The sequence below is a fragment of the Mobula birostris genome, chromosome 3, assembly GCF_030028105.1.
Source record: "Mobula birostris isolate sMobBir1 chromosome 3, sMobBir1.hap1, whole genome shotgun sequence".
NCBI lineage: Eukaryota > Metazoa > Chordata > Chondrichthyes > Myliobatiformes > Myliobatidae > Mobula > Mobula birostris.
Window position 1 is genome coordinate 95223718 of NC_092372.1, and position 12801 is coordinate 95236518.

Consider the following 12801-nt stretch of genomic DNA (forward strand, 5'->3'; position numbering starts at 1 on the left):
TGGAACTGAGACATTCAATCGTGTATACTACATACTCTATAAATATTCTATATTGAATGACACACTAAACAAACAAGCTATATATTACCTCGGGGTTGAATGGCATGCAGACTTTCCTATGTTTAAATTTGATTATAAAATATTTTAATATTTGACTTCTGCTGAAAGATGATAATTCTGATTTGGATAAATGTAAAATAGAATGAAGCAGGCTATAGGTCTATTCAACTAGTAGTTTGAATATTAGACTGTGATAGCTGCAAACATCAAGTCTGTTCAAGCCTTATAAATTCCTCTATCCCAAAAATCTCAAAATGTAAAGAGTAGACAAGAGGCCAACTTACAGATTTTGGGTGGTGGAATAAGCTTAGTTAGAGCATTTAGCTTTTTGTGATGTTGGTATTAGGATATTCAAAGAAACGTACTTGGTACTGAGATTGTGTAATATTTTTGAGGTTAAACCAATTGGTTAACTAGAAATAATAGTACATTTACTGCATTGTATCCTTGGTAATTAGGGTTTTTGAAAATAGTAAAGTGCAACAACTATGCAGCTTCTGGTTCTGTTAAGTTTAGAAACCAGAAGGTTCAGTAAATTACATTGAGCAACTGAGAAAAAATGAAGGTTAAGGTTATTATCTGCAGAGTTAATTTACTGCTGTGAGAAACCTTGGAAAAGATTTAAATTTTAATTTTCCCAACTCTTTCTTGTTGGGGGAAAAAGTCCTGTAGCAGACCTTTCACCAGCCTTTCAAACAAAGTAAAGCGTCCACGCACTGGACACCAACACTGTCTTGCATTCCAGCCATGAAGCTTCAATGATGCAGGTTTACTCTTTATCACTTAAGCCAATTGCTACTGAGTTGAAGTAATAGGACTTGTTTTACCATTTATAAAATTCATGTCATCTAAGATAATAAATCATACATTAAAGAGTAAAACACAAGAACAAAGTTCAGAGAAACATCAGAAAGTAGTCAAATTTTTTCTTAAGTTCAAGTTTAAATTTAATTGTCATTCTACCATGTATGGATATCCATGAATACAGTCCTAGGGGTAAAATTAACTTTTTAAAGCTAGTAAATGTTACTCCATTTTAATTTAAAACAAACAGAACAATAATATTACACTCTTCTCCCAGTTTCTCAAAAGGTCTTTGAAGTGCTCAGAATTTTTTTTAAATTAACAATTTTAAGGTAAGGGCTACCTGTTAGTCAATTTGAATAACAGCCAAAAATAACCAGCCCAGGTCACTGTTCAGGAAGTTCATTATAATTATCAGACAGCCAGTTTTATGGAACACTTTTTAAAGTTATAATAGATTTCTGTAGGAGCATTTCCCAAGATGCATTTTACCAATCCATTTCTGCAGAGCACATTAGCTTATTAACTTGCCCATGAACAAAATGGTTTGCATTTATACTATTTCAACATTAAAATCTTGAATGAAGAAGATCTATTTTGTAAGGTTACTGACTTTTTTTTAATCAACTTACAGATATGCCAATTATTTACCTAATTATATTCAAAGGTGGTTTTATCATGCATTTTGATGATCTGGAAACTGATGTTTAATAATTCCCTACAGCTGACCACTCACTGCAGATAGGTGGTCCATGTTACACCTCCTTCAAGTGGGAGACACCACCAGAGAGATCGCCAGTATCTTCCTTGCTAACTGGCTCTGTACCTCAGTGTGAGACTATAAAAGAAAACTTACCCTTCAGCGAGGTGTGTGATTCAAGAACCAGCTACGTCCCAGCACAAGACAGCAGTAAGTAGCGTTGCAGTCTTAAGTTTTCTTTATGGCCTAATAGCTGAATTCTATCCTGCACTGTGACCCACTTACATTAAAATTCTCATCCTGGAGTTCCTCTTCATACCTTGATCTAGCAACAAATTGCCACTTATTACAAATAATGACCTGGGCAATTGATTTCTTCTTCATTCCTTTAAACCCCCAGTGCTGAAAAGGTAAAAATTGCCTCCGATTCTGGCAAAGGAAAACAGATTGACTGCTAATATTTAATTTGCTTTCAAATTAGGAGCAAGAATTAAGTGTGTATTAATCAAATGTCAACACAAATCAGATACTGTTTAGACTAACGTGATAGAGTAAATCCTTTAAACTCTAAAATTTGCATTGTGGGGAGGGGTGGGGGAGAGAGATCAAATGTTTTACAAGTATCTTAAGTGGAAAGTTTTTTAAAAAAAAATCAATTTGCATTTGTTGGTCCATTATTTGTACATAGGTACACGGTAATAATGTTACCTTCTTGTAAAATGGAAAATATAAACGTTCCTGGTTCAAAAGAACATTTCTAATTACTAATGAGTAGAATTATCTTAAAAGCCATGCCAAAAATCTTGAAGATCATTTAGAAGAATTGTAGTCCTTAATTGATTGGCATCCCAGTTTACTGAGAAACAATATTGGGGAACCCTGCCTGCTTAGCCACAATTTTGGGGGTGATCATTATTATTGCCAATTTTTTTTCTCATTAGATGGTGAAGAATCAGATGTTGCAGAACAGGCCTGCAAAAACCTGCAAAACAAACTGGATGGTCTCCAAAACCTGGTGGAAGATCTTCAGCTGAAGAATCATGGTATAATACTTGTCACTTGCTCACGTTTCAAAATACTAAAGATTAGAACCATAGAATACTACAGCACAGAAAACAGGCCATTCGGCCCTTCTAGTCTGTGCTGAAACTTTATTCCACTAGTCCCACTGACCTGCACCCAGTCCATAACCCTCCAGACTTCTCCCATCCATTTATCTATCCGATTTATTCTTAAAACTTAAGAGTGAGCCCGCATTTACTACATCAGATGGCAGCTTGTTCCACACTCCCACCACTGAGTGAAGTTCCCCCTAATGTTCCCACTAAACCTTTCCCCTTTCACCCTAAAGCCATGTCCTCTGGTATTTACCTCTCTTAATCTAAGTGGAAAGAGCCTACTCACATTTACTCTGTATATACCCCTCATAATTTTGTCAACCTCTATCAAATCCCCCCTCATTCTTCTATGCTCCAAGGAATAAAGTCCTAACCAGTTCAATCTTTCCCTGTAGCTCAACTCCTGAAGACCCGGCAACATCCTAGTAAATCTTCTCTGCACTCTTTCAATCTTACTGATATCCTTCAGGTGACCAGAACTGCACATAATGCTCCAAATTTGGCCTCACCAATGTCTTATACAACCTCACCATAACATCCCAACTCCTACACTCAATACTTTGATTTATGAATGCCAGGATGCCAAAAGCCGCCTTTACAACCCTGTCTACCTGTGACGCCACTTTCAGGGAATTATGTATCTGAACTCCCAGATCCCTTTGTTCCTCTGCACTCCTCAGTGCCCTGCCATTTACTGTGCATGTCCTACCTTGATTTGTCCTTCCAAAATACAACACCTCACACTTGTCTGCATTAAATTCCATCTGCCATTTTCTGGCCCATTTTTCCAGTTGGTTAAGATTCCTCTGCAAGCTTTGAAAGCCTTCCTCGCTGTCCACAATGCCTCCAATCTTAGTGTCATCAGCAAACTTGCTGATCCAATTTACTACATTATCATCTAGGTCATTGATATAGACGACAAACAACAATGGTCCCAGCACAGATCCCTTAGGCACACCACTAGTCACAGGCCTCCAGTCTAAGAAGCAATCATCTACTACCACTGTCTTCTCCCACACAGCCAATTTCGAATCCAGTTTACAATCTCTCCATGGATACCTAGTGTCTGAACCTTCTGAACTAACTTCCCATGTGGGACCTTGTCAAAGGCCTTGCTAAAGTCCATGTAGACAACATCCACAGCCTTTCCTTCATCTACTTTCTTGGTAACCTCCTCGAAAAACTCTACAAGATTCGTTAAACACGATCTACCATGCACAAAGCCATGCTAACTATCCTTAATCAGCCCTTGACTGTCCAAATACTTGTATATCCAATCTCTCAGAACATGTTCCAATAATTTACCTACTACTGATGTCAGGCTCACCGGGCTGTAATTACCTGGTTTACTTTTGGAGCCTTTTTTAAACAACGGAACAACATGAGCTACCCTCCAATCCTCCGGCATCATACCCGTGGCGAAGGACATTTTAAATATTTCTGCCAGGGCCCCTGCAATTTCAACACTAGCCTCCCTCAAGGTCTGAGGAAATATCATGTCAGGCCCAGGGAGGATTTATCTACCTTTATTCTCTGTAAGGGAGCAAGCACCTCCTCCCCTTTAATCTCTATATGTTCTATGACACTACTGCTTATTTCCCTTCCTTCCATATATGTTATGCCAGTTTCCTGAGTAAATATTGATGCAAAAAACTGTTTAAGATCTCCTCCATCACATGAGGCTCCACACATAGACGACCACTCTTATCATCTAGGGGACCAATTTTGTCACTTACTATCCTTTTATTCTTAATATACTTGTAGAAACCCTTCGGGGTTTACCTTCACATTACCTGCCAAAGCAACCTCATGTCTTCTTTTTGCGTTCCTGATTTCCTTCTTTAGTATTTTCTTACATTTTCCAGACTCTTCAAGTATCTCATTTGTTCCTTGTTGCCCATACCTGCTATACACCTCTCTCTTTTTCTTAACCAGATCACCAATATCCCTTGAAAACCAAGGTTCCCTATGCCTGTTAACTTTGCCTTTAATCCTGGCAGGAACATGCAAACTCTGCACTCTCAAAAATTTGACCTTCCACTTACTGAACACATCCTTGCCAGAAAGCAACTTATCTCAATCCATTCTTCCTAGATCCTTTCTCATTTCCACAAAAATTGGCCCTTCTCCTATTTAGAACCTCAACTCAAGGACCAGACCTATCCTTTTCCATAATTAACTTGAAACTAATGACATTATGGTCACTGGACCCAAAATGTTCACCTACACATACTTCTGAAACCTGACCCGTCTGGTTCCCTAATAGGAGATCAAGTATTGCATCCTCTCTCATAGATACCTCTATATATTGATTTAGAAAACTTTCCTGAACATATTTGACAAACTCCAAGCTATCTAGCCCTTTCACAGTGTGGGAGTCCCAGTCAATATGTGGAAGTTAAAATCCCCTACTATTACAACTTGCAGTTTCTTACATCAGTCTGCCATCTCTCTACAGATTTGCTCCTCCAATTCTCTCTGACTATTGGGTGGTCTACAATACAACCCTATTAGTGTGGTCACACCTTTCCTGTTCCTCCGCTCCACCCATATGGCCTCTGTATACGAGCCCTCCGGGCTGTCTTGTCTACACACAGCTGTGATATTTTCCCTGACTAGTAATGCCACTCCTCCCCCTTTCATCCCTCCCCCTCTATCATGTCTGAAACAACAGAACCCTGGAACATTAAGCTGCCAGTCCTGCCCCTCCTGCAACCAAGTCTCACTAATAGCAATAATGTCGTAATCCCACATGCCAATCCATGCCCTAAGCTCATCTGCCCCCCTTGCATTGAAATAGATGCACCTGAGAACATTTCTATCATGTAAAAACCTTTGATTTCTGTCTATACATGCAGTCCTCGCATGACCTTTATCCTCCTCCACCTCACTATCTGCTCTAACACTCTGGTTCCCCTCCCCCTGCAAATCTAGTTTAAAAACCCCCAGAGCAGCACTAGCAAACCTTCCTGCAAGGATGTTAGTCCCCCTCCAGTTCAGGTGCAAACTGTCCCATCAGAACAGGTCCCACCTTCCCTAGAACAAGGTCCAATTGTCCAGAAACTTGAAGCCCTCTCTCCTGCACCATCTCCTTAGCCACGTATTTAGCTGCATTATCTTCCTATTTCTAGCCACACTAGCACGTGGCACAGATAGCAATCCTGAGATTGCAACCCTGGAGGTCCTGTCCTTTAACTTTGCACCTGACTCCCTAAACTGTCTTTGCAGGACCTCCTCCTCCTTCCTATCCACATCATTGGTCCCTACATGGACCATGACATCTGGCTGCTCACCCTCCCTCCTGAGAATACCAAGAACTCAGTCTGAGATATCACAGACCCTGGCACTAGGGAGGCAACAGACCATCCAGAATTCTCATTCTCTCCATTGAACCTCTTATCTGTCCTGCTAACTATCGAATCCCCTATCACTACTGCTCTCCTCTTTTCCTTCCTTCCTTTCTGAGCTGAGGATCCAGTCTCAGTGCCAGAGATGTGACCACTACAACTTGACCCTGGTAGGTCATCTCCATCAGCAGTATCCAAAATAGTATACTTATTGTTGATGGGAATGGCCGCAGGGGTGCTCTGCTCTTACTGTCTATTCCCCTTCCTTCTCCTGACAGTCACCCAGTTACCTGCCTCCTGACTTTTAGGGGTGACTGTCTCCCTGAAACTCCTCTCTATTTCTGCCTCTGCCTCACAAATGATCCGAAGTTCATCCAGCTCCAGCTCCAGTTTCCTAACTCAGTTTGTCAGGAGCTGCAGCTGGATGCACCTTTTACGGGTGTAGTCATCAGGGACAATTGTGCTGTCCCAGACTTCCCACATACTGCATACAAAGCACTCGACTGCCCTAACTGCTGCCTCCATTACCTACTCCTAAGTTAATTAAATTAATTAAAGGAACTTACCCGGCCTTACCTCACTGGGAGCAGGCTCGGCCTCTGCCTCTGCTAGCCAAAGCCTCAAAGCCTCACTCCTACCCTGAGCCACTCCTCACTGGCCACTCCTCTGTCTGCCTGTATCTTGTTTTACGACGGTTGGCATCCAGCTTAATGGTGCATTACTGCCACCCTCTGCTCCAGAATGTGCACTAGACATACATTCTAAATCCCTTCACCCAATCTCTCTCTCTCACACACACACACACACACACACACCTACACTTCACCCTCCCATCTTTGACCATCCTAGTATCCTATTCCTGTTTATTCGTCATATTCTATAAAGAAACCCCTGTACCCCTTAAAAACGTTAAAAATACCCGGACTTGTGCTCTGTCACCCATGCCCAGCAACCCTTTTAATGTGAATTCCTGCATCCCCAACTCCCTTAATTTATTTCTCATCATCTCTCTCTGTATCCCATACTTCCTGCAACACAAAACTACATGTTCTACTGACTCCTCTTCCTGACATTCCTCACACAATACTGTCTGGTGTTTCCCTATCATTTTCAATGTTTTGCTTAATGCACAATGCCCCAGCCTTAACCTAGTCCACACAATTTCCTCTCTTCTGTTTCCATTACCTACCCTAGTAACTGCAACACTCTTTTGTATTTGATATAAATGCCTCCCTTTCCCCTCCCTGTCCCATCTTTCTTGCCACATTCGGTTGACTTTTTCCCAGATTACACACTTAACCTCTGCTTTTACTGATACTAATGTGCATTTCCACATTTTCTTCCTTTAACACCCTCTTTGCCAACTCATCCACCCTCTCATTCCCCTTCACCCCTACATGTGCTGGAACCCATAGAAATTTTACCTGACTTCCCTGATTTGCAATTCTTGTAACTAACTGAAGGACTTCATAAAGTACATCTTGCCGACTGTTTGTGTGAAAAGACCTTAAACTTGCTAGAACTGAGGATGAATCTGAACATATCAATGCTTTGGCTTGTCTGGCTTCCTGCACCCATTGCAACGCAACCAACACTGCCAGCATCTCCACTGTAAACACCCCTAACTTATTAGATGTTCTTCTGCTGATTCCAATTTCTTTTGCTGGTATTACCACCCCAAACCCTGTCACTCTTGTTTCAGGTTCCTTCGCACCATCCGTATAAATGTGAGTATAATCACTATACTTTTCCATCACATGACAGTTAAATGCATTTACCAAATCTGTTTTATATCTTTCTTTCCTTTTTACCTCTAACAAATGCCAGTCTATGTCAGGCCATACAAGCTTCCATGGAGCTACAACCGGATAAACTACTGAAGGACTTATCCTCAGATCAAATACTCCACATTCTTTCGCGATATCATTCCCTACCCGACTAAAGGTATCCCTCTGAAACCTCCCATTTTCCCAGCACTCCTGCAACACTCCTTTAGTAGGGTGAGAATCATTGTGCCCCTGCAAGTTAGCCCAGTAGTTTGCCATCAGTTGCATCCTTCTTAGTTCCAAAGGCATTATTCCCATTTCTACCTGTAGGGCTGACACTGGTGACGTTTTAAAAGCCCCACTGCACACTCTCAAGGCCTGAGCCTGAATCACATCCAGTTTCCTTATAAGAGACCTAGCTGCTGATTCATATACTATATTTCCATAATCCAATACAGATCTTACTAAAGCCACATACATTCTCTTCAAAGCTGAACAACTTGCTCCCCATTCCCTACCAGTCAAACATCTCATCACATTTATTACTTTTTTACATTTCTCCTCAACTTTCCTGATATGGTCTGCCCATGTTAATCGTGAATCAAATATAACTCCCAGAAATTTAAATGATGCAACCCTTTCTAATTCAACCCCATACATCCTTAACTTCTTCCCTACCTCAACCCTTTTCCTGGTAAAAAATACAGTTTGAGTTTTGTCTACTGAAAATCTACATCCCCAATCATAACCCCACTCCACCACTTCATCAATTGCTTCTTGTAGTTTCCTGATTATATGGTCCATGTTCCTGCCTCTTTTCCACAAGGCCCCATCATCCGCAAACAGTGACCTACCTATATCCACTGGTACCTTTGTGAAGACATCATTGATCATAATCATGAAAAGTAACGGGCTAATCACACTACCTTGAGGTGTGCCATTTTCCACTATGTACTGTTTTGATAATTCTGATCCAATCCGAACTTGAATTTTTCTACCAAACAAAAAAATCTTTAATCCAATTAAAAACTCTCCCACCAACCCCCATCTTGTGCAGTTTAATTAATAATCCTTCCTTCCACATCATATCATAGGCTTTTTCAATGTCAAAGAACACTGCCACTACTGACTCTCTATTTGCCTGGACCTTCCTTATTTCAGTCTCTAACATAATCACTGAGTCCATGGAATTCCTTCCCTTTCTAAAACCACTCTGATAACTTGCCAGCATTCCCCTTTTCTCAAGCTCATATGATAACCTTTCTGTTATCATCCTCTCCATTATCTTACATATACTTGATGTTAATGCAATTGGTCTGTAGCTAGTGGGTTTTGACGGATCCTTGCCAGGCTTCCTTATTGGAATTACTACTGCTTCTTTCCATGCACTTGGTAATCTTCCCTCCTCCCACACTCTGTTATAAAAATGCAGCAACTTCAAGAGCGCTCCTTCTCCTAGATTTTTTAGCATCACAGAGCATATCAGATCTTTCCCTGGGGAGGTTGGTCTCGATCTCCTTATTGCTCTCACCATTTCTGCTAATGTAAATGGATCATCAATTATATCATCTGTTCCTTCCCTCCTGCTTAACACACCTGGATGTTGGCTCATTATTCTTTCCCTTCTTTTTCTCCCTTCTTCAGACAAATTTTCTGAACTGTGTATCAGTACAAATGACTTGGCCATGACCTCAGCCTTATCCCTACTGGAGACTGCAGTTTCCTCCTCAGATATCATTACTGGATATTCCCATTCCCTTCTATCTCCTCCCATCCTCTTAATCATTCCCCATATCTCTCCCACAGGCGTTGTTCTTCCTACCTTGTCGCAAAAACTCCTCCAACTTGCCCTTTTAGCTTGACGTATAGTTCGTCTCACCACTGCCTGTGCTTTCTTATATTGAACCAAATGCTGCATATTATGGGTTCTTTTAACTAGCCTGAATGCTCTATTTCTGTTTTTTACAGCCTGACAACATTCCTCTGTCCACCATGGTACCAGTTTTCTATTCATCCTATTTTTACTCCTAGGTATAGATCCTTCTGCTGCCATGATAATTGCTGAAGTCACCTGACTGTTTAATTCATCTACATTTCCAGAAATATCAATCTTTGTCAACCCTTCTTCACTCAACTTCTGGAACTTACCCCAATCAGCTTTTTCAAACACCCACTTTGGGGTTCCGCCACCTGGTCTTACTTCAACTCTTTCACCCACTGAACACAAAACTGGGTAGTGATCACTGCCTACTGTTGAAGCAGTCCAAACTCCCCAGTTACTAATGCCAGCCAAGGTATTAGACACTAACGTAATATCTAACACTGACTCAGTTCCTGTTGTTATATCTATCCTTGTGCCGCTACCATCATTCATACACACCAAATCCCTTTCTTCCATCAAATCTTCAATTACCTTCCCATTTGGATCTGTAATCTGATCCCCCAATATTGTGCTATGAGCATTGAAATCTGCGCACCACACTACCTTGTGTCTGTTTTGTCCTTGTATCTTTAATAGGCTGTCCAAATCCAACCTTTTACATGGATTGTAGTAGTTAATTATAACCACTCCCTCCCCTCTCTCCCACACTTCCACCACTATGTATTCCTGATCATCTCCTTTTTCCAGTACCCTATATGGTATACCTTGCTTGATTAACATAGCACAACCCCCTCCTCCCCCTAGATTTCTATCTTTCCTTATCATTGTATACCCATATACCACAAAGTCTAAAGTTGGTTTCAACCAAGTTTCCTGAATACACACTACATCCAGTTTTACAACCATTTCTTTAATAAAGTGCTTGAATTCCTGGCTATTGGCCAGTAAGCTCCTTGCATTCCATTGTAAAAGAATCACCATAATTAGTATTAACCAACACATGACACTTCCTGGCTTGACTGATTACTGAGGTTCTCCCTCACTTCCTCCCATGTCAGTCCTACTAACCCTAAATGGTTTACTGCTGCTTTTACCACCAGCTGAATTTTGTCACTTTTTGACTTTACCTCAGCAGTACTATTAATCACTCCTGCAATGAATGTTACTAGAGCCTTTTTGTCTACATAAATCCTGTCATTTGTTCTTTGTTGCATCTCTCGTATCCCTATTGCTCACTGTTCATTAGGAACATTATTCTGTTCTCTTGACATTCTTACAGCTTCTGCATAAATGATCTTTCTTTTCACTCTTATTTCTTGAATTTTAGTCTCCCGTCTCACAACCTCACACCCACTATATGCAACATTATGAGCTCCTCCACAATTGCAGCATTTTGGTTGAACTCCTGTTCCGCACTTTCCATATTCATGATCACCCCCACATCTAGCACATCTCCTCTGCCTTTTACAGTTTTTAGCCACGTGTCCAAACCTTTGACAATTATAGCACCTCAATGGCTTTGGCACATACACCCTTACTGGGTAACTCATGAAACCCAGGAACACCTTCCTTGGCACTCTTTCTTCTTCAAATTCAATCAATACAGATTCACTTTCCTTTTTCACTCCCTCCTTTGTTGTTTTCAGTCTTTGAACATTCATTACTTTCCCTCCTTTGATATTCCTCTTTAACTCCTCCATATTTATACTCATTGGTATCCCCGTGATCACTCCTTTACAACCACTGTTTTGTGCTCCCACCCTCCCAGTGTATTCCGCCTTGCATTTTCCTATCTCTTTTAGCTTGAGTGCTTTCTCAAGTTGTTCCTCATTCGCACATCTTACCAATAAGTTGCCATCATTAAGGACTTTTGCAAATACTATTTCCCCTATCTTATTTGTCAGAGTTGTTGGTAGCACAAACGGGTTAATTTTCTTCATATGTCCCTGAGCCTTCTCATTAAACCTAATTATGACAACACCTCCTCTCTGAGCTTGTTCATCTTCCTCACTTTCAGAGCTTTCTCCACTATCATTTCTTATTCTTTTATTCCCTTTGTCTTGGTTTTTATTCATCCAACCCCTCACTACCTCCTCATTCCCTTTATTTCTCCCTTCACAATAATCTACCTCTCCCCATCTGCCTACCTCTGGTCCCAAGTCTCTATCTCTCTCCTTCTCCACTTTCTTTCCCTCAACCCCACCTCTTATCTTGTCCGCCATTACCGGACCCACACGACCCCCTTCCAGCAATTTCCATTCCTTCCCCACTCTTTTTCCCTCAACAGGTTCCAAAACACACTCACACATCAAGCAAAACACAGCCAGCTTACAGTCGAGCCAACTCAGCCACCCCCACTCCCACTCCCACTCCCACTCCCCCTCCCCGACTCTGGCCCTGGCCACTCCTCTTCAGTTACCCCTGCTTTTATTTGTCCCTGACAATTATGTCAAGTACTCACTCCCTCTAATCAAATAATCAACACTCTGTTTAACTCTTCAGTTGCCCTCCATGCTCCTTTTAAGGAACTCTCACCTCAGCTTGTCAGCTGCTTCCCAGCACTCAGCGCTCTCCCGAGCCCCTCGCTCCTCCTCCTGCTGCGATGATTATTATTTTGTATTTTCTCCATTAAAGAGAACACTTCACCTGTTAATGTTATTAAAATATTCTGGTGCATGCTTCCAACTAGAAAATATATTTGTTTGTAACAAGATTATTTTTCAAGTTTTGATTCATTAATTTAACCAAATTAAAATTGTTACAGAATGTAAACTATTTGATTTGCAGAAATGTCCTCCATGATCAGAAACCAAGAGAAGAGGATAAAGAGAGTAAGAGACAGAGAAAAGGTCCCAAAGAAGTGACATCCAGTTTCTGCATTTTATTGCTTACGATGTATGGCTTTTGACTTGGTGCAGTACAAAAATAAAATCTGCTGCTATTTAAGATCTTGTGAAATAAGGTCTGTCTATGCAGTTGAAAATAGTTGATGATCAGCATGAGAGAACTGTGGCTACTGTCGATGCAAAGTCACTGAAATACCAATGTTTTGAATTAAATGCCTTAACTGTTTCAATGCTCAGTTTGTTGTGCATGGGATAAACAGCAAAGGCTCCTACTGGGG

At 41.0% G+C, this 12801-nt stretch overlaps 1 protein-coding gene across 6 annotated transcripts in view; it reads left to right on the plus strand.

The window, feature by feature from the left end:
- Positions 1-12623, plus strand: part of LOC140195179 (coiled-coil domain-containing protein 158-like) — a 162171-nt gene extending 149548 nt beyond the window's left edge. For 3 of the 6 annotated variants that reach the window (XM_072253071.1, XM_072253073.1, XM_072253074.1), the window contains 3 exons: positions 1589-1774; positions 2506-2607; positions 12465-12623. In XM_072253071.1, coding sequence (XP_072109172.1) covers positions 1589-1774; positions 2506-2607; positions 12465-12541 — 365 coding nt within the window. In that variant the 3' untranslated portion in view covers positions 12542-12623. Of the gene's footprint in view, positions 1-1588; positions 1775-2505; positions 2608-7731; positions 7757-12464 lie in introns of those variants that run through there. The other 3 variants (XM_072253072.1, XM_072253077.1, XM_072253075.1) reach the window with 3 other exon arrangements.
- Positions 12624-12801: the final 178 nt, after the last annotated feature.